Source organism: Vombatus ursinus, unplaced genomic scaffold (assembly GCF_900497805.2).
Source record: "Vombatus ursinus unplaced genomic scaffold, bare-nosed wombat genome assembly UNPS02014807.1, whole genome shotgun sequence".
NCBI lineage: Eukaryota > Metazoa > Chordata > Mammalia > Diprotodontia > Vombatidae > Vombatus > Vombatus ursinus.
Window position 1 is genome coordinate 37441283 of NW_020954585.1, and position 23620 is coordinate 37464902.

The 23620-nt window shown below is 34.4% G+C and overlaps 1 protein-coding gene across 1 annotated transcript in view; it reads right to left on the minus strand.

The window, feature by feature from the left end:
• Positions 1-21760, minus strand: part of LOC114052316 (retinal dehydrogenase 1-like) — a 42069-nt gene extending 20309 nt beyond the window's left edge. The window contains exons 1-6 of the mRNA XM_027874864.1: positions 21642-21760; positions 13170-13274; positions 10155-10295; positions 6332-6461; positions 2154-2215; positions 1014-1142 (exon numbers count right to left, since the gene is read on the minus strand). Of these exons, the coding sequence (XP_027730665.1) occupies positions 1014-1142; positions 2154-2215; positions 6332-6461; positions 10155-10295; positions 13170-13274; positions 21642-21689 (615 nt within the window). The 5' untranslated portion in view covers positions 21690-21760. The remainder of the gene's footprint in view (positions 1-1013; positions 1143-2153; positions 2216-6331; positions 6462-10154; positions 10296-13169; positions 13275-21641) is intronic.
• Between the last annotated feature and the right edge of the window lie 1860 nt (positions 21761-23620).

Here is a 23620-nt window from a genome sequence, read left to right on the forward strand (position 1 = left end):
AAAAAAGGTGTATTGGTAACCTAAATATGATGCTACCTAAATTTTTTAAACAGAAAAACAAGCAACATAAGGAATTAAAATGTATTTCTGAGACATTTAAGCACAGAGAACTTTGTTTCTGACCTCTCTTTATTCTTGGGTACACACACACACACACACACACACACACACACACACACACACAGATATGTGTCTATATTTGCATAGCAAATTTATTTTATTTTCAATTCATGGAAGAAAAAAAACATTTCCATAATGTAGTACAATAAAAAAGATGGTTGTACATGAAACAGCAAATCTATCATGTACAACTTCTTATTCCCTCCAGAGACACAAAGATATCAGGTAAATTTCTTTTTTCTTTTTTCTTCTCCTCCCCCTAGAAATTGCCACCATTAGACACAATAGTTATGTATGTATTAAATTATTCTATACATACTTCTATTTATCAGTTCTTTCTATGGATCCAGATGGCTTCTTTTTTCATGTCTCCCTTATTTTTAATTGGTGTTTTTGCAATAGTCAAAATGACATAATTGCTCAGTCATTCTTATTTTTTGGCTAGGCAATGGGGTTAAGTGACTTGCCCAGGGTCACACAGCTAGTAAGTGTTATGTGTCTGAGGCCAGATTTGAACTCAGGTCCTCCTGACTCCAAGGCCTCCTGACTCTATCCACTGCGCCACCCAGCTGCCCCTCAAAGTCATTCTTAAAACCATATAGCTGTTACTGTAAACAATATTACCTTGGTTCTACTCCCTGCTACATCATTTTGTGCAAGTCTTTCCATGCTGGGATATATTTATGTGGATTTTCTGAAGTCAGTGTCAAGGATTTTAACGTTTTCTCCCAATGAGTATGGCCCAATAGCCAATTCGCAGTTAGGTAAAGTTGTGGTGTCACATAATGCAGAGCAAGGAACTTGGATTAGCAGACTGCTTCTTAGTGACAGCAGTACTCCAATTTTTCACATAGTAGATTGGTAGAGAGCACATTGTGACTTAGCAAACTTACCTCTTTAATTAATGATGCTAGATAAAGAGTAGTGAGTGGGGTCTGTTCTGCTGGCTTGACAACCACAGTGTTTCCACAGCAAAGGGCAGGTGCCATTTTCACAACTAGTGTAACCAAAGGGAAATTCCACTATAAAGCAATAGATGAACATTGATTTCTTCATTAATACTGGATCATATTTTTCTTTAAACACATACCCTGATGCCTCATGGTGGCATAAGGTGACTGTGAGCAGTGGAATGGAAGTTCAAGAAGGTTCTATCCAGCTAAATGCCTTTTGATTTTAGGAGAGGTGATAAGTTACATGTCATCTAAAGACCAAGATACTTATGTCTGGAGGGGCTAATCAGAGGAGTAGCTACCAACTCTCAAAAACAACTTAGGAAGAATATCTCCATTGAGAGAATATTATTAAGATTAAAGACGGGAGAATCCGCACTGTTGAAACTATGGATTTGTGAAATATTAAAATAATGAACGGAATTTCAGTCACTATGTTTCCCACACACTAGACAATTCCCAAACATTAAATAGCAGTAATTATAGGAGAACCAACTCAACTTGGGATCTTATAGATTTTAAATGAGTACAAGTTCAATGGCAACTCACAAATATTTTAAAAGAACTTTTAGAAAAAAATAACTGCTGAGTGTGAGGCTAGGAAGGAAGGACAAGGTTGGCCCTTCGATTTGTGTCCTTATGCATGATTTTTTTGCCAAAAGAATAATGTTTCATGGAGTAGGAATCAAATTCTCATTGTGACAATAAGCGATTAAAGGCTGAAATACTTCTTGTTCTCTTGCCCACTTGTGATTGTTTTCAAATTGTTTTATTGGGTTTCAAGCAGTAGAAACCACTCAGCAGATCAACTGGTTTTTTGGAGGTATAGAGATCAGTGAAGTATTTGTGGTATTATATTCATCTACATTTATTTATGTATCAATTCATTTATTTATCTTATTATTTATTTATTTACCTATCTAAATAGCATACTGGAAAGTGCAAATCTTTCAACATCCAGGTGATATTCCTTCAGTTTTAAAGGAAATCTCATTAAGGATGGACTCTTGATACAGGAATTTTTAAAAATGTACATTTTCAAAAAGAGTTTTCAAGATTTTCTATGTGGAAACAACTTACAGGGAGGATTTGGCCACAAACACCAACAGGTTCATGTCTTGTATATGAGAAAAACTTTCCATCTGAAATAAACCAAAATAAACAAACAAACCCAAAAACATGGTGTATCAGACAAGTATTGTTCTGAAATAGCCAGTAGGAGCAAACAAAGGCAAATATTTTCTGTGTAGAAAAAGGGATTTTTCATAATGTTTTCTGGTGTAATAGCATATGCTATTATCATCTCCTTTTTATCAATAGGACATTTAAAATCTTACCATTACAAATGTGGGTTTATTTTTTTTTTATTTAAGTGACCTTTATTATATGGTATGGTATTTGATGTGACTCAAATGACGCACTCAAGTCATGTCAGAACAACTACATAGATAGTTGGAAGAGACTCAAAAGATGGTATAATCCAGCCTCTCAAAGAATTCTGAAACTTATTTGCAAAGATTTCCAGAAAATCAGTGGGAAAATAACAAAGAATGGCATGTATGTGGAGGCAGGTGGGCAAGGCAAAATGCCATCCTGGAATTGTAGTATATCAATGATTTAACAGCAAAAGAGTGTTCCGGATTTCTAAAATAGTCATGCTTGATTCCCTTGGCTGGTGGTACCATCTCCATGAGTTGCCTGTCCTAAATGATTTAAATAATAAAAACAGAAAGCCATAAACATTCCCTCATCTTCTTTTTCTCTCTTATCCCTACCCAAAGCCTTCTGGTTTAAATCTGATTTTGACTTCTTTCTACTTGCTTAAGATTAAATTTTGCCTTTCTTGCTAATTTTTATTTAATTTTCCTGTTTGCATTTCCCAAGAACCTAGCAAAGAAATGACTTTGATGCTTAAATGTTTGTTGCTATTCAATACTCATTCATTTCAATCCATTTGTACACTTTATTCCTTCTTGCACGTTATCAAAATAGAAACTAGATTCCCCCCAAAAGCCCCATGTCTGTATATCACTATTTCCTTACTCTCTTGTCATTCTCATTCTGTGTTTCACTGCTGCTGACCTGCCCAATCCCCATCTCATATCTGTGGTTCACCTTGGCTGGGCTTCTTTATTAGTTTTTAGGTAGTTTCAGTGTTGCTAGAGTTATTTTAAATCCTTAGGGAAACTTAAAGATAATTTCCACCAAATCTTCAACTATCAGGCTCATTAAATTGGAAAGTGAAGTCAGTCCTGTATGCTGGAAGTAGAGCGTGTCTTGAGGACAACTTTCCTCCATTTGCTCTTTAGAAGCAGGTTTTAGATGAACACTCGGCTGATCTCCCAACCTTATGCTCAAACTCTGCCTCTCCTTCACTTAGTAAGTAATTTTAGTCAAGTATGTTATTTAAATTTCTTCTTTTCTGAATTCTGGCTGAGCTGAATTATACTAGCAATTCTTGGTTTTGAGATATCTAAGTATTTGTCATTCCATAACATTACCTGCATTGACCATTAAAAAAGCCCAAAACAAAAAACCCCAAATGTGTTCTTTCCCATCTCCAATCTGAGACTCAAAGCTACAAAACTATGGATTCATTTTTATCTTTTTCTGAGTCAACAACATTCAGCAATAGTTTAAATTAATGGTACAAGGCAAGGCTGGGGCAGGTGGCTGTACCTGTATGTTATTGGAGTATTAAAAACACGTCAACTAACTATTACTTGAAATATAAGCATAATATTTTGTTGCAGATTAAAAACAAAAGAAAACTTCCCAAAATGAGAAATAACATTAAATGTAAGTTTTGAAATGTCTGACCTATACATAGGTGTATGTGTGCTACATTTTACTCTTTTCAATAACTATTGTAATTTAGTGTATTTCATATTGTATTTATTTTTAAAAAAATTTCTTAAGCCTGTTAATGACAAAATTTTGCTGAACTTTTGAATGGCAAATAATAAATATTAACAGATTTTTGCAATAGAAATTCTTCATTATTAATCAACAAATCACCACAAATTTTTATTAAGCATCATTTTGTGTCAAGCATTGTACTAGGAACCTGGTGTACACATACAAAGAAGGCTACTTGTGATAAGCTTGCATTCAGGTGAGGGAGATAAGTACATATAAAAAGATATTCGGTATAAATGTAAAGTTAATAAATAGAGAAGATATACCATATAGAATTATAATATGATATGTAATAATAAAGATATATATAAAATAGTAAAATACAAGATAACTTGGAGGAGAGGGCACAAAATTGGGGAATCTAAGAAAAGCTTCCTCCAGACCTTGAACTGCATTTTGAAAGGTGAAAGGGACTCTATGAGGAAAAGGTAAGAAAAGAATGCTTTAGAAGAATAGGAGAAAGCCATTACCAAAGCATGGAATGGGGTATGGAGTGTCATGTATGAGTAACAGAGAAGGTCAGTTTCTTCCTACACAGAGTGTAGGAAGGGGAATAGTGTTCAATGTAATTGGAAAGATAGGTTGGGACCAGGTCTTTAAATTTTAAATAGATGAGTTTATATTTGATCCTTAATGAACTAGGAAACCATTAGAACTGATTGAATAAAGGAGTCACACAGTCAGATTTGCACTTAAAGAAAATCATTTTGGCAGCAGTGGATAGCATTGACTGGAGTGAGAAAATATTTGAGAAAAGTAGACCAATTAGGAGGCTGTTTTCATAATCTTGCCGAGAAGATGATAGCCTAAGCCAGGGGTGGGGAACCTGTTGCCTTAAGGCCACATATGGCCCTCTAGGTCCTCAAGTGTGGTCCTTTGAATCCAAACTTCACAAAACAAATTACCTTAATAAAAGGATTTGTTCTATAAAACTCGGACTCAGTCAAAAGGCTGCACCCAAGGACATAGAAGGTCACGTGTGGCCTCAAGGATGCAGGTTCCCCACCCCTGGCATAAACAAAGCCAACATTTGTGTGAGTGGAGAGAAGGTATTAGATAAGAAGGTTGTCATAAAAATAGGAATGGCAAGATTTGGACACAGATTGGGTATGGAGAGTGAAAAGTCCAAGTCAATGAATGTGATCAGTGGAAGGAGAATGGTGCATTAAAATCTGGAAATGAAAAGAGTTTAGCAGCAAAGATAATAAGTTCAATTTTAGAAACATTGTTCTTAAGATATCTTTACAATACCCAGTGTGAAATGTCTAGAAGGTAATTGAGGATGTGAAACCGAAGTTCAGAGGATAGATTGTGGCTAGATATATAAAAGAGGAATTATCTGTTTAGAGACCAGGGTTCAACCCATGGAAACTGAAGAAGTTACTAAAAGAGAATATAAAGGGAGAAAAGAAGAAGCCTCAGAAAGAACTTTATGGGACACCCACAGTTAGAAGATGGGATATGGATAAGTCAGCACAGAGACTGAGAAGAAATAGTCACTAATATGGAAATGTGTTTTACATAATTGCACATGGATAACCTATATCAGATTGCTTGCTATCTTGGGGAAGGAAAAGAGGGAAGGAGGGAGGGAAGGAAATTTGGAAATCAAAATCTTATAAAAATGAATGTTTAAAGTTGTCTTTACATGTATTTGGAAAAATAAAATGCTATTTATATTAAAAAAAAGAAGAAGAAACAGTCAGATGGGCAGGAGTTAAAGTGGGAGAGAGTAGTGTCAGAAAAACTTAGAGGGGAGAGAGTATCCAGGAGGAAAGGATAGTTAATATGTGAAACTCAGCAAATGGGTTGAGAAGGATTAGGGCTGAGAAAAGAATATCAGATTTGGCAATTAAGAACTCCAGCGGTTGAGTGATGAGGGTGGAAAGAAGATTGTGAATGACTGAGGAGTAAAAGGAGAGAAATTGGAGACAACTAATGTAAAGTTGTTTCTTAGGGTTTTTTTTTTTGTTTTCAAGGTGTTTGACTGAGAAAGGGTGAGAGATAAAGGGTGAGAACTTGAGGGGATTGAGAGGGTGTAGTGAAAGTATATTAAGGATAAGGAAAACTGGAACCTGCTTAAAGGCAAAGATTCAAGATTCAAGAAAGAGGGGGGATGACTGTGGAATACAATCTGCTGGTGATGATGGGAGGGAATAGGATATTGTATACAAGTAGAAGGGTTGGCTTTGGCAAAGAGATTCCCAAGTCTCTCTGAGACTAAAGCAAAGGAAGAGAGACTAGCAGAAAGGAGGAAAGAGTGGTAGAGAATATTAAAAATAATTCTAGCACCAACCATTAATATGCATTTTTAAAAAGTGATTCTCAAATTTACTTACCAATTGGGATCGTACGACCTTGAATCTTATCGGTCCAGCTTGCATAGTAGCGTATAGTAGTCACAGATACACCTAAATCTAACATGTAGGCACTGGAATAGACTTTTCCACCATTCAGTGATTCCATTGTCTGAAAAAAAGATCAGGTTCCAAATTGAGTTTCATTTACTGTTAAAAGAAAGTATTAGATTAATTCTATTTCAGGCAATAATCTGATATAATGAAGGAGGGAAGAGTGGTAGATAGGTTTGAAATCAGGAAGACCTAGGTTTAACTGTTTCTTCTAACAGTTACTAATAAAGTGATCCTGGAGATGCCATTTAAGCTCTACGTGCTTATGGCAACATCCTAAGACTTCTGTCCAAAATAAGTCATATGTAGGATATTAGGAGTTAGCAGACCAGGAGCTCCTCCTACTGAAGAAATCACATATCTTTGCTGTGATTACTCCCGAAAATATATCTTTAGGGGCTTCCATCATGTTCTGAGAGACACACCACTGCCAAAGTATTCATCTGATAATCTTTTACTCTTCACAGATTAAAAGGAGAATACATAAAACAAAGCAATATTAGATAAGGCTGTGGTGGGGTTGGGATGTGATCACATTGGGGGATTGCCCTGAAGGGCAATTGGTGAGCAATAGGAATCATTAAGGAATTTAAACAGGAAAATGACATGAACTGATCTATCAGTAAGGAAGATTAATATATATGGCATATTCTCTCCCCTTCCCACCCAACTCCCCATAGATTATAATCTTAATATAGAAAGAGACCATGTCTTTTCGCCTACTAAGTACAATGCTTTGCACATAATAGACAATTGATAGTCAGTGAGGCACTGACAAGATATCACTTGATAGAATGAATAATTTATATTCTGAAGGCTCATAATTTTCAAAATGATAGTGTTTTGATCCTAGCAAGGTGTGGTATTTTATATAAAAGATCGTGTTCATTTCTTTGTGGCAACTCTCTTCTGGAAGGGGGTGAATAATATTGATAAAATTTATATAACACTTTCCAGTTTATTAGCTTCTTTCACATGAATTATATCAATTGAACAATTGTGAGTCAGTTGGGGGTGTAGTGCATTGATGGCTGGGACTGGAATTAGACAGACCTGAGTTCAAAGTTAGCTTCATACATTTACTAGCTATACGACCCTGGGCAAGTCATATAACCTCTGTCTGCTTCAGTTTCTTCAGCTGTAAAATGGGGATAATAATAGCACCTACCTCATAGGGTTGTTGTGAAGGTCAAATGAGATAATATTTGTAATAAATCACCTAGCACAATATGTGTTACATAGTAAGTCCTACAAAAATGAACATTCTTTTCTTTCCCTTTGATCTAATATAATTTGATCCTCAAAACACTGTTTGGTATACCAGGTAGACACCATTTCTGATATTTATTGTTTTGGTGCAGTAAGTCTTATTTTATATTTGTAATGTCAACACCTTGCACAGCACCATATAGAGTAAAAGTTAAATACATTGTTGTTGGATTGAATAAATTCAAGTCTCATTTAGTCCTGATTGGAAGAAAGAAGGTTCGATGGGAATGCTCTCCAAGCAAGCTTTATACATAACAAAGTTTTCTTCCTATTTAAATAACAGCATCCAACTACATGTCTCCTCAGATAACTTTCAGCTCTAAATTTCTAGGACTTCTATGAATTTGGTTTTTGGGGGTCACATTCTTTAATTGATTAACTGCTAACCTATAAATCACTAAAATATTAAGTATAGCCCAAGAGATGCATTGTGCATATGAATGATATGAATGTCAAAACATATATTCACATTATTAATTCTAAAATAAATGTTTTTTTCACTTTTTGTTTTTCCTTACCACCTCTAGGGACAGAAGAATTTGTCAGTCTAGGGATAGAAGAATTTACCAGAGGCTTGATAATTTACATGATGCTTTGGTTAAATAAATATGATAAGATTCAACTTTTATTACCTCTGTGTAGGAAGAATCCTGGATTTAGAGTTAGGAGACCAGCATTGAATCCTGCCTCTAATAATTTCTATCTAGGTGGACTTAGACAAATCATTTTTCAGTCATCTTATGTATAAGTTAAAGATGCTCAGGACTAGACAATTGCTAACATTCTTCTCAGTATTAAAATCTAATGGTGCTATAAACTTTAGATAGGTCACAATCTCACTGAGTATCTTTATCCATAACATGTAGATAATTTTAATTAATATCAACTGCACAAATTTATTGTTAGGAAAGTAAGCAATTCATTAAGATTCTTTTCTGAAAACTGAATTATATATAGTATGTATATATATGTATGCATATGTATATATACATACACACACACATATATGTATGTGTATAGATCATGACTTAAAATATAGAAGTTATGGGCTCTTGGCTAAAGATGTAGCACACAAAAAGGGTTAGTAAGAATGAATTATCATGGTATCTTGCAAATTTAATTAAGCATTTTATGACTGAAAAGAAAGGAGGGACAAAACTGCTTACCAAGCTAATACTACCATATTGAGTAGCTATACTAGTTAATGGAAATGGTAGTGGTTACCCCAAAATTCAAAGACACAAAATCTAAGAAAAGAGCAAGCAATGAAACCAACATGTAGCCTCAAGCATCTATGCATAAGTATATAGGAATATATATGGGAAACAATATCTATGGGAATATATGGGAATATATGGGAATATATGGGAAACAATGAAGTTTAATAGAAGAGTTTAATGTAAGGAGGCAAACTTGATTTGATAGATATCAGTGAGCCTTGGCTCAAAATGAGGTAAATAGCTAAAATATGCTTGTAGAATGGAACCTTTTTCCAAAGAAAGAATAGAGGAAAAGTGGGAATAAAGGAGTGTGTTAGTTTAAGAAGAAATGCCTATGTGAGCAAATTCTTGAATGAAAGGAGAGCATAATGGAGAACATTTTGATGATGAACAACAGATGCAGAAACAGAATATTGTTACAGACAAGGGCTCAAAGAATCAGCTTTGCAGACAAAAGGTATGAAGGGTATAGAGGAGCTAGATATTAGTTCTTCTGAACAAGATCTATGACCTTTCAGTAGGATGAAAGTTCAATCTGTGCCAGCTCTTTAATATGGTAGCCAAAAAGTATTTGAAGGAAAGTCACATGGAAAAGGGACTTGACTTGTTCTTCTGCTTGGTCATAGCACACATAGCTAGGCCTAAATAGTACAAGTGCAACAAGGCAATTTTAGACTTAATGTAAAGATGTAATCTTCCTTAAAAGATTAAAGATATCCAAGCACAGAATGGGCTACCTTGGAAATAGTGGCTTCCCCTTTATTGGAGACTTTCAAGCAAAAGCTAGATGACATTTTTTGTTAAATTGTAGAAGAGTTAAACTAGATGCTCTCCAGATCTGTTCCACTTCTGTGATTAAGTGCTTTATAATCCTCTAAAGGTGCCATATAAATATTGATTTATTATTATTAATGCTACTACTACCACCACCACCACCACCACCACCACCACCACTACCACTACTACTGCTACAACTAGTACTACAACTACCTATTAAAGAAACTGTCAATAAGATTTCTTTCAACAGAGGGAGGAAAAATACATTCTCAAAAGGCATTTCTTATGCTGTCTGTACATATACACATACATATATATAAACATACACATATGTGTATGCATGTATATATGCATATATGAATATGTATGTATATATGCACATACACACATATGCAAGATAGTATCATTGCAAACAAAACCAGCTCACAATAAAGAGAACAATTGAAGTCTCTACCAATCCCTTCCTTCATCTGGTGCATACTTACTGCCAAGAGCAGACGGTCCCTTTCCATTAAATCAGCCAATTTGTTCAGGAGCCGTCCTCTCTCTGAAGCATCCATTGTCCGCCATGGGGACCCTATCTGAAAAGCTTGCCTGGCTGCTTTCACTGCCTTGTCCACATCCTCCTAAAAAGTCCAAGAAAGCTAAGTTTAGAGGAAGAACACTTGAGTTATTTCCCAACGTAAGTTGGCCATCGAACAACATGTAGTAGTAGAATTCATAAGACGGTAAAATATGAACACCACTCAGACAAGAGAGCATTGGAGGAAATTTCATAGAAAAAGAGCAAACATAATGTCTATTTTTACTGATTTTCATATTTTCCAGATGTTGATTTACATAATTTCAAATCATAGGATCACATCCCGATCTTATAGTTACATGAAAAATTTACTACTGCTCTAAGGTTAATATGTTGCAAATCTGCAATGGAACTTAAAGTATTTATCTAGCCCAACTTCCAAATTTTACCACAAAGGAATGTGGAAGCCCAGGGAATTGAATGGACTTGCCAATATCACACAATGGGACAGCTGAGGTTTGAATCCAAATGTTCTCATTTCAAATGCAGGTCTCATTTCATGACAAAGGCTGTGTTTATCCCTTACTCAAAACCTTTTACTTTTTTGATAAATATATAATTTTGTTTTTAATATTTTAGGGGAAAGTTTTTAGTATTGATATTTTTTCCCCTACAGAACTACTATTTACATAGAATGGAACACCAGGGTTCCTTAAAACACTAGTGCTTGGCTCATCCTGGCTGCATTTTATAAATTTTGGCATGTGATCTTATTGTTGTCATTATCTTTAATAAAATTATTGATGGTTTCTATGATATGTTCTTTAACCCACTGATTCTTTAGGATTAGGTCATTTAGTTTCCAATTAATTTTTTATTTATGATTCCAATGTCATTTATTAAATATAATTTTAATACATTATGGTCTGAAAAGTGTGCATTTAATATTTGTTTTTCTCCATTTGTAAGGTTTTTTTGCTCTAATACATGCTCTAACACAATTTTTGTGAAAGTACATGTAGCTGTACATGTATTGCTGGGGGAAAAAGGTATACTCCTTTCTATTCCCAGTCAATTTTTGCTAGATGTTTATCACATTTAACTTTTTCTAAAATTTTATTCATCTGCTTAACTTCTTTCTTACGTACTTCATGGTTAAATTTATATATTTCTGAGAGGAGAAATTTGAGGTCTCCATTAGTAGTTTTGCTCTTTCCTCCTGTAACTCATTCAACTTTTCTGTAAAGAATCTAGATGCTATTTCATTTGGTGCATATATATTTAGTGGTGATATGACTTCATTGTCTATGGTATCTTTTTAGCAAAATGTAGTTTCCCAATTATCTCTTTTAATTATATCTATTTTTTTTTTGCTTTTGCATTGTCTGAGATCAAGATTGCTACTCCTGCCTTTTTTTTAAACCTCAGCTGAAGTATAATAGATTCTGCTCCAGTCTTTATTTTAACTGTGTTTATTTTTCTGTTTCAAGTGGGCTTCATAATAACCACCACAGTGCTGGATTCTGGTTTCTAATCCATTCTGCCATCCACTTCAGTTATGTGGGCGAGTTCATCCCATTTACATTCATAGTTATAATTATGAACTGTGTATTTCCCTCCATCCTATTTATTCTGTTTATCCTTCTCCCTCTTTTTTTTTCATCCTGTTCCTCCTCAAATGTCTGTTTTGCTTCTGACCACTGGTTCCCTTAATCCACTTTCTCTCTTATCACCTCATCCCTTTGTGTTTTCCCCATCTGCTCCTATGTACCTATTGGTTAAGATAGATTTCTATACCCAACTAAGTGTGTGTGTTTATACAAATATATGTCTACATATCTATATACACATGCACATATCTATACACACATACACCATATATAGTACATATATACCATCTATAGTAGTGTGTAGTATATATCATATACTGTAGTAATATAGTAGTATATCCTATATACATACTATACATAGGACTATAGTACATATAATACATAGGGTATACATATATAGATATAGTATATATAATACTATATACATACCAGATATGGTACTATAAATATATGGTGCATATATATATATATAAATATATACTATATTTTATACCACTATATATACTGTATATACATATATAGTAGTATATGGTTTATGTATGTGTGTGTGTATAGTGTGTGTGTGTGTGTGTATGTGTGTGTGTGTGTTCTTTCTTCTTTAAATTGGTTCAGTTGAGAGTGAGGTTCTAGTGTTGCACACCCACTTTTCCCTCCAGGGTGGAAACTCCTACTTGCACACCTCTTTTATGTGAGATAATTTTGCTCATTCTTCCTCTTCATTCCCTCTTCTCCCAGTGAATCCCTCTTTCTCATTCCTTTATTTATTTTTGAGAAACCTCCCAACATAATCAACTCACATCTGTGCCCTCTGTCTATGTAGACTCTTTCTAATTCTCCTAATAACAACAAAGTTCTTAGGACTTACATGAACCATCTTCCCATAGGGCAATAAAAACACTTTAATCTTCTTGAATCTTTTATCATTTCTGTGTTATGTCTTCCTTTTTTAAAGCTTCTTTTGATTCTTATCTTTGAATGTCAGATTTTCTATTTATCTCTGACTTTTTATGCCAGTAATGTTTGAAAGTCCTCTATTTCATTATATGTCCATCATTTTTTCCCTGAAGGATTCTACACAATTTTGCTAAGTAGGTTATTCCACCTTCAGAGAACTCATGAACTCTGAATGCAAATTGAAGTATTATTTTCTCATTTTATATTTTGCAACATGTCTAATATGGAAATGTGTTTTGCATGATTTCACATGTTTAAATGATATCATATTGTTTGCCTTCTCAGTTGATGGGTGTGGGGCTGGAGAGGGGGAGAGAAATTTTTTTAAATGTTAAAAATAAATAAATAATATTAAAAAAAAAAGAATGAGAGAAAGTAAGGTTCCCAAATAACTCTCATGTGAGAAAACTCACCTTATCTCCTTCTTCAACATCACAAATTTTTTCTTCAGTAGCAGGGTTAATGACTGGGAATTTCTTGCCACTCACTGAATTATGCCATTCATTGTTTATAAATATCTATTGGGAAAAACAAAAGGAAATTGAGATTACATACATAGTGCATTAGCCTTGGAAAGTTTCCCACAGTGATTAAGCATGAAATGCTCAAAACATCTTATTCACACATCTCAATGGTACCACTTTTCTACCCATTTAACTCCAAGATGCTATAATTCTGCAATTCCTGTATCCATCTTTGGTTTATTTTGGAAATAAATAAATAAAAATAATAAAATAAAAAAGTTCTGTTGGTAGCAGAAATATATATGTATGTATATATGTGTGTATATATGTTCAAACACACATACATACACATGCATCCATGCATTCATGTAAGCATGTATTCCTGCCTCTGGGACTTAAACTCAGGATGGTTGATTGCAAGAGCAATACCCTTTCTACTTCTCCAAGTATATAGCATGGCACTTAGACATGTGCAGAAATCAATCTAGACCTAGAGTCAGGAAAGGTCAACTTGGAATCTGATGTCTATCACTTTCAACCATGAAACACAGGCAAGTCTCTGTTTTCTTATTGATAAAATAGTCTATTATAATACCTGTAGTATCTATCATGAAAGTACCTATCATGAAAGACTGTTGTAGGGATTGAAAGAGACAATGCAAATAACATGATTTGCAAAGCTGAGAAGGCTCTATAAATACCAGCTGTTATTAGCATAGGATTTGGATCCAATCACTTCTAAAGATCCTTTGAACTTTAATTCTTTATTCATATGACCTGTGATGTTATAACCAGTGTTTTTTGCCACTATAATTCATTACCTCTCCTGGAAGGCAAGTCTACAACAAAAATCTGGAGCAGGAAGCAATAATGAGACTCAGAAAAAAAAATATAGAACAAAGGAGGAAATAACAAAGAATGAAAAAAAGAAAAAGAAAAAAAGAAAAAATCACAGAAAATTTAAAAATGAAAACAAAGCAGAAAAATAAGTGTCAAAGCACAAATTAGGGGAAGGGAAAACTGAACTTTCATGTCAATTTTGTATGATAGTCAAATTTGAGGTATAACTTTCAAGAATGTGTTTTTGAAAAAATTAAATATTAATATTGGCAATCACTTAAGCTTTTCAAAAACTCATCAGGGAAAATGAGAGGGTAGCCACTCACATCCATCCTATGCTTTACCAAAAAGAAAATTTACAAAAAAAAAACTACAAAAAACTTGATACCTATAACCCAAATGCTTTAAAGTCTTAAAGTCTTCCCTCTAAGTTTTATTCTGAGGAATTTATGAAGCATGTAGCATGTGTCCACTAAGAACTCCCCTTCAAAATAAAAGCAAAGTCATTACAATAGCACCAAAGTAAGTATAAACAATTTTTTATACCTACATACTACAAAGAATACTTACTGGAAGCCTTGAGACCTCTTAACTCAGAAAAGCAAGTCAAAGCAATGGGACTTCACATTTGGACAAATATTTGAATTTCATTTCTGTTTGTTTTTCAAAGCATGCTTTAATTACAATGTCTAATGATTAAACCAGTTTTGTAACTTACACAATCAAAATTGCCTCACATATCTCCTTAATGTCTAATCCTTTTAGAATGTGCTCCTGACTGTCCTCTTTTGTTCCTTATGCAATCACTGTGGCAACCTGATGCACTGCCTTTTTGGGCTCTCTCAGGTACTAGAAATTGCTAAAAAAAATGAATAACCAACTTTGATATAGGTATACTTCAATTTACACAATAATTGTGTTCCTGGGAAGTTTCATGTAGACTGAATTTGCAAATATTAAGGATTATGCATTAACTTGCAATTTAACATTTCATATATACTTTAGGTCAATTTCTGATTAGTCTTCCATTGGAAATGGTTTTTAATACTTCACTTGCAAGTTTCTAATTCCTATCTCCCTCTCCAGCAAGTAATGGTTTATAAATAGATACTTAAATTCTTTAGAGACCTTGGTATTTAAAGGACTACTGAAAATTCTTCAAAGCTAAGAATACTCATTAATTGGTTTTACCTAGTGCTAATTAATCTGTGTTGTGCATTTGTATTTTTGATCATTGGGTTTTCTTGAGTAGTGAAGCACACCTGTCATCAAAGAGAGCCTCTAAGCTGACAACTCACTGTATGCTATGAATTGTTACAGAATGTTATGTGATTTCCAGCCTCCGAATTCAATGCATCTACTTGGGAAAACTTATATGAACTGATGCAAAGTGAAGTGAGTAGAACCAGGGAAACAATTTATACAATAACAATGATATGATACAGATAATCAACTTTAAAAGATACAGTGACCAACCATAATGCCAAAGGGCTCAATGATGAAACATGTTATCCAGCTCCAGGTAGAGGGCTTATGGAATCAGAGTGCAGATTGAAAAGTATTTCTTTTTTTCCCTTTATTTTTATTCTGGGACAAGACTATTGTGGGACTTTGTTTTGTATAACAATTTCTGTTTTTTTTTAGGCAATTGGGGTTAAGTGACTTGCCCAGGGTCACACAGAACAATTTCTATTTGTAACACTTTTGTTTTTCTTTTTCTTGCTTTCTCAAGGGGTGGGGGGAGAAGGTGGAGGGAAGGAAAGAATTTGGAACTGAAAATAAAATTTTTAAAATGGAAAAAAAAGAAAGGAATACACCAGTGTAATATTTGATATAGGACTAGCAGTAGTTAGGAATGTCAGAGAATTTTAGCACTCATTACCACATATGTTTTGACTAGAGATTCAACTTTCAATTATTCACATTAATAGAGGGAAAGGATTTTACAGAATAATAAACAATAGCTAATATGCTCTTCTGGTTTATGGTGTAGTTTTGAGCCTTTTCCTGAGTAATATGGAGAGAAGTGATCCTGACCAAGCTGGGATATCAGGCATTCTCCTTTACTCCTTAGTGAGGACTGCATGAGTGTCCCTAAGATTTGTCATAGAAAGGGCTGCTATTCAGGAATACATTGGATGCAGTAACTTAAGTTCCATTCCCACTCTGATATTCAGTGACCCCATTTCCCCAGTGTCTTATTTCAGTTAACTCTAACTGGAAGAAAATAATGATACATTCATGGTAAACACTAAGGCACATATGAAAAAGCACTGTGAAAAAAGACAGTTTGATATGTTACCTTTGTAGAGACCTTTGCAATTGGAAAGAAGTTGCTAATTTGAAAGAAGATTCAATGGAGTGACTGTGATTTTAGCATTTTAGGTAGCATCATAGGTAGATATTTCAAGGGTTATAGGTCGTTCCCAATAAAATCACATAAGGTACCCCTTATTTTGCTTTTGAATAAAATTTTCTCATCTATGAGAGACAGTAAAATAAATATTTATAGCAAGTTAGATACATGCCTAGGAGTGGGCTATATTCAGAGGTTAGAATGGATATTTGTGTGAAAAAAAATTCTTCTTCCTCTCATAACAGGGTTAAAACAGAATCTGAAACTTGTGAAAGGTGCCACAAATTATGCTTTATTGGAAGGTAATATGTCAGTGGCCCAGGAGTTAAGAATATGAGAATTCTCAAAACCTTTCTTTCCTCATCAGCTTCCTTCCCAGTCCAACCTCCACCTTTCTAGTAAAAAAAAGACTGAAAAATAGTACTACTTACCAACAAGCCTTTCTATTCTGCCCCTCCTCCTTCAGTAATTAATTTCATTTATCAATTCTTTAGACTTTTTTCAATTTTGATTAAATATAATTCTCCTTTAACATTCAAGATTTCATCTTTCATGCTCATTAGGAGTTTGCTTTTTTCAGGTTTCAATTTTTTTTGTCCATATTCAGTTCACTAATCTCCCTTTTCTATTTTGTTCATTTATGGTTTTTTTAAAAGCATGTAATTACTTAGGAAAGAACTCCCTATTTAATAAGACCTGCTAGGAAAATTGGAAAGCAATCTTGCAGAAATTAGGGTAGAGAAATATCTTAAACTATACTCCATGATAAATTCAAAATTAATAATTCATCTGCACATTAAAGACTGGTAAAAACTGTGTCCCTCAGGCTGAATATAGCCTGTCATCTGTCTTTGTATGGTTAATGAAATAAAATTATATTTTGAATTTTAAGATATAATACAACTTTATTTAAAAAGGTGAAAAACTTTCTTAGCCCACAGGCCACACAACAACAAGCTGTGGGCCGGATTTGGCCTTTGGCCATAGTTTCCATATTGTGTTAAAGATCATACAATAAAAAATCATAAATGAAGAAAATTGTATATCTTTAATGAATATGTAGAGAAGTTTAATTGTTAACCACACAAGGGATGGTGCCAATTAAAAATATGAAATAAAGAAATCAGGTCTTATGAAACTGAAAAAAGCTTTTGCACAAATGAGAGCACGTACTTAGGACTGGGGGGGGGGGAACGTATCACACTATTTGGTTAAGATTTAGTATCTTAATTATTAGTCTTTTTGAATAATAAGCATGTAATTTTATTTATCCCATCTGCCTTCTTGAGTTTCAACTTATCTATGTCTCTTCTAATTTTTAAGATGTCTTAATTTATTTTTGGTTTATTGACTTTCTAATTTTGTTATATGATTTTCCATTAAAAATCCTCTTTATTTTATTACTATATGCAACAAAACTTTTGAGGATTGCTTTTGCAACATTTCAGAAATTTGGGTAGATTGACTTGTAGTTAGTTCTGATTTTTTAAAATACAATTTGTTCTTTGACCAATAATTATTGAGGATTTCATTCTTAAGTTTCCATTTAGTTTTTCACATTTTTCTTGTACTACCTTAATTGAGTTATCTTAATACTATTTATGGTGTTGTGGTTTCTGAAAAATATGTTTAATATTTCTGCTTTTTCACATTTATTTGCAAATTTTATGCATCTCAATACATGCTCTGCTTTCATAAAAAATGTCAACTGTGTGTGTGTGTGTGTGTGTGTGTGTGTAATATGTTATTTAGTGGTTTCATTCAGTAATCATTCATCTCTAAATTCTCTGACAACTTGTTCAATTCTATGTTTTCCCTTTGGTTTATTTTTCTTTAAGATTTGTCAGGTTTGGAGAAAGGAACATTAAAGTTTCCAGTTATTATAGTGTTAACATATTCTAAATCATTCTTCAATTTAGTAAATACTTTCCCTTATGAATGTAGATGCTGAGCTACTTAGAGAATATAATTTAAATAGTGATATTGGTTTGTTGTTTATGGTTCCTTTAAGCATAATGCAATTTCCTCATTTATCTCCATTATTTTCCTCCATTTGTGTCAACAATATTGCTTAAATTTTTTTATAGTCCCCATTCCTTTTTTAAGCTAGTATTTTGTTGCAGTGATTGGTCTTTCTTATTCTTGTTTGTTTTTTTTGGTGAGGCAATTGAGGTTAAGTGACTTGCCTAGAGTCACACAGCTAGAGAGTGTTATGTGTCTGAGACCAGATTTGAACTCAGGTCCTCCCAACTCCAGGGCTGGTGCTGTATCCACTGCACCACCTAGCTGCCCTGGTTTTTCTTCCTCTTATTGAATAAAACCCAATTTTCATGGGCTCTCCTTCCCCACTTCACTACTTTTGCTATTTGACAACCCTTTTCCCAGTTTTAATGTTTTACATAATTTATTGATTTCTGTTTCTTAATTTCTTTAAATTATCAATTTTTTTCTTCTCCTTTATCACCCATTATTTGATTGATTACTTACTTTGTTCTCTTCATATTTCTTTCTTCTTTCTGTATATTCTCTATTTTTATTCTGTAATTTTTGGTCTATAAACTTATTTATTGCTTCTTTAGTTTCTTTGTGTTCCTTGTAAATGAAAGCTTATGAGTTTGAGCTCCACCTTATAACCAATTTCTCTATTTAGAATTCTTGGACTATTTTCTTGTGTTATTTTTTGCATTATAACACACATGTATATGTATACATACATACTGTATTTTGTATATATATATATTTATATTATAGTAAAGCTTAAGATGTATAGCAAGATTGAGCTCCATCTATCTAATTGCTATATTAAGAGGTTCTAGGGTGTGTTCTTGTGTTATAGCTTGAAATCTTTAATATTTCAGCCTCTTTTCCTTATATTCTTATATTACTTAATTTGTAATTCTTCCCACTTAAAGAGGGGAGTAAGACTGGGTGGTAAATTGGCTTCATTTTTCTCCTTTGCAGCAGGATTTATGTTTCACTAGCTAAGGTCTTTGCTATAAGTAGTCTGCCTCTCTCTGTCTCAGTCTCTCTCTATCTCTGTCTGTCTGTCTGTCTGCCTCTCTCTTCAGATGGGCTTAATTTTCCTTTCTTCCAGGTCAACTGCAGCACCTCCTGCAGGCCTACTATCCCTCTTCTTCCCTCAGCTCTCATCCTTTTCTTCTCTGACTGGACTGAATCAATGTTTGTGTCTTTTTGCAGGGTCAAGGGTAGGCATAAAAAGTGTTCTGGACAGAATTTCTGCAGACATGGCTCTCTAACCTCTCCCCCATCACGTATAAATTAATTACTCCTTTTTCAATCCTGTTCATATGCCTTGATATAATCAATGCAGGTTGGCATGTGAGCAGGACATGGTGTATGCTACCAACAAAAGGTAGTCCAATTGTGGATCTGAGGCAGAAGCCCACAGATTGGTCTCTGCATCCTTGACAATAGTATGGAGTCTGATGGGAGAAGGGGATTGAGTGAGTGCTTTAAGGATTATTATTCTTCATTGCTAATCCAGAATACTTTTACCTAGTTAAATTTCTCTTTAATAAATCTAGATCTGGCATAGAATTCATTTTTTTTCCTACATAAAAGATTTGAAAGTTTGTCTGGATTGGAGTAAATATTTAGTCTGCCATCTTGTTAGTCACTCACATGATCTGGAAGTCTCTTGTATTGGTTTTTTTTGCAAGGTGGAAATACCTAACATTAAAATTTCCTTGACATACACTAACAAGGTGAAAACTGTAAAAATGTTTTTATTCAGCAAAATGTTTCTTAATGCCCACAAATCAAGTTTCCCCACCTCCCCATGCCCACCAATTAAGGAAGCTGGGTTTTGTGCTTTTTCGTTTGGATTGGGGAGATATGCTTTTACTTAAGCATAACATGATAGTTGAAAAAAGTAGACCAGGGATTGTCAAAATTTTGGAGGTAAAGGGTACAAATAACATTTATTCGAAATCAGCCTATAGAAACAGAAAGAGAATTGAGGACCAAAGAGGTTATGTCATTTATATGATTTCACTTATCCATTTATGGCAGAAAACTCTATATTAATCAACCTGAATTAAGCCAGCTACTATGTGGAATATTACTCTTTAAAAATTAATTTAAGGTGCCCTCTTTTGGGGGAAGAAAGTTTTCTGTAATGTACAATAACTTTGGAGTTGACAACTGGTAGGAATATAGAAGTTATTTCTTTACAGGATTCATTGACTCCCTAAACTTGATAAAACATTTTGTGCAATGAGATTAAATGAAAATTTATACCCCCAAATAAAGCACTTTCTGGAATGATCTGCAGAATCTGACACTTTCAAAAAAAGCCCATAATACTCAGTTTTATGAAAAGAGAAATATGTTAAATTTAAAAATGCTTAAGATCTCCATGGCTGCAAATAAGAGTTATTTCTCTGCTCCCAATTTCTCTGTTATTAATGTTGGTTTGCTCAGAAAGCAAAATTGATCATTTATAGAGTTCAGACAGAAACATTCTCATCTTCTGCTGTGAACTACAGTTAAAGTCAGTTTCAAATTATATAACAAATCACAACTGTAGTGAGATGGGCGGGGAAAAATCTTTCTTCACAGGTCCTGTGATTTGATTTGCAGACTTTTATATAACAGTTTGAATATCACAGAAACATTTCTAGACTTAACAAGTTGGAGCCATATTTTATTTTCACTTTAGCCATGAATCCATAAGTGGGAAGGCTGGAGACTTGCTTTGGCTCTATGTTCCTATGAATATCGACTAGTCTGCTTCTAGGCATCTGTTTCAATAGCAGTAAGTTATCTAATGAGTATCTAGTGAGATAAATTAATGTATTCATAATGCACAATACACTATGCTGATTTTCCTTCAGTTTTTCCCTCAAATATGCTTCTTGAAATAATTACCCTTAACTATTCCCTGCTCCTCAACATCCATACATGCAAAACTACACATTGGCTAACTATGGCCCTTAAGTGACTTGCACTAGCTCCTATAAGAACCCTGCTAATACAGTTGAGCATCAGAATCCTGACAAAGTTGTATAAGGTCATTTTCCCTATTTAATGTCTTGCATTTAGTAAGATTTTTCGTGGAAATTCCCATTATGTATAGCTACTGTTAATTTATATAATGTACTTTAAATAAGGCTACTTTAAATTAACCTTCCCACTTTTTAAACAAATGTAATTTTTCACCTACCTAAGGTAAGGTAACAGACATGCAGTTTTAATCTACTAACCTTAGTATATTGAATTTTCAAGTTGGTGAGTGGCTCAGGTACGTTCATTTCTGCTGGATTCACTGAGGTCTGGTTCTAGAGACACGAGTGAAGTCAAACAGCAGACAAGCTCAGCAATTTTGTGCTGACTGAACCAGTGACTTTTTATTTGCTCCTTTTAATCTGAACTGACTGAGGATATTTGCATACTGGACTGTGATTGGATGAACCAATTCAGAGCAAAAAAGAAAATGAAAGTACTTTTTTCTTTTTAAGAGAAGACCCAGACTTTAAATTTAAATTTTTAAGAAACCATTTTAGCAAACCTGTAGCTAATCTAGAACACAGTTTATTAAATGCAAAAGAATTCATAATTTAAAAAATTGAAATATTTGACAAGAATAATAGGTGCTTTGATTATTGAGATTGAGATCATTCCTCCTGCCCCCCCATTCCCTCAAACCCCTTACTGTATGAACTAACTTGTCTGACATATTAGCAAAGAGAACAAGGCAGTAGTCTTTGGGTACTCCCATTTCTGGGAGATATGAAGGGTGAGAGATCTGTGCTTTTTTTTTTTTTTCCCAATTAAAGGACTGCTTAATAGCACACTCTAAATGTTACCTCATCTGAGTCTTATAATTCTGATGTGTGTGCTACTCTACATTTTAAAGATGAGAAAACTAATGCTCAGTGATTTGCCTAAGGTCACACAGTGAGCAAGTTTCTAAAGTGTTAAACCCTATTCTTAATGTAGCTCTCTGGCCACCAGGGGGCGTTCATCACCTCTGCTGAGTTAGTTCCATTGAGTGAGGGACAGAATTGGACAGCTCATGGCTCCTTCCTGTCTTACTCATCGTGACTTAGCATTTTGGAGGAAGATAAGAGTAAGTGTACTGTGGCCATAAATGATAACAGGATAAATTTTTAGCTTTAATAGCTCAAACTGAATTAAGCCTTTTGGGACACCTTGTATATGGGTCATATTAAACTAGGAGCAAAATTTTCTTATAGTATATGGGATTTTAGCTGGCACTTAAAGGAATCCAGAGAAGCCAAGAAGCAGAGATGAAGAGGGAGAAAATCCCAAATGTGAAGGACAGCCAGTTAAAATTCATAGAGTTAGAGGATGCAGTGTCCTGCATGAGCAATAGCATGCAGGACAGTGTTACTAGATCTCAGAATATTTGCGAGACATTAAGGCATAAGAAAATGGGCAAGGTAGTCAATCAGGTAGTATTTTATCAAGTCTCTCCTATGCTCCAAGAACTGTGCTAAGTGCCAGAGTCATGAAGGGCTTTTAGCACCAGAAGATGTTCTCTTTGATCCTGGAGAAGACAAGGAAGCACTGGAAGTTATTGAATGGGGAGGTGACAGTGTCAGACTGGATCTTTAGGAAGGTCAATTTGACATCTGAATAGAGGTCAGATTTAATAGGGAGAAACTTGGGTCATGGAGATGAACCACAAAGCTATTGCAGTAATCCAGGCATGAGGTATGTAGGGCCATGTTGGCTTCTCTCTTTCTTCCTGAGCCATTAGAATCCAGTGGCAAGATAAAAGTCAAAATAACTGGCAATGGCTTGGAATATAGTGAAAAACCTTGACATCTCTGATGTCTTGATGTCTAACCAAGCTCTAAGCGCTCCACAGTGCTGGCTTCTGCCACCATCATGGCCCATAAGAACAAATTATTCACATCTGCCTATTCTACCAACTAAGTTTTCACACGCTTGGTGTAGACATAGCTGTAAGTCTTCTCTTAATACCCCAAATACCCAGGCACAGCTCTGCCTCCCTAAATACAATTTATGTGTGAGTCAAAAGACATCACCCATAACTTTTTACCATTTTTATCTACCTTGAAGTCCAGTGGTAATGTGCAAGGGATAAAGCAGCAGGTGCAGATACACTGGGAATTGTAGTCACAACCCTGCATACAGACAGCCCAGAGCATTGGGTTACCTTCTTAGTGTACTGAAGTAGCAGTGGGATTCAGCA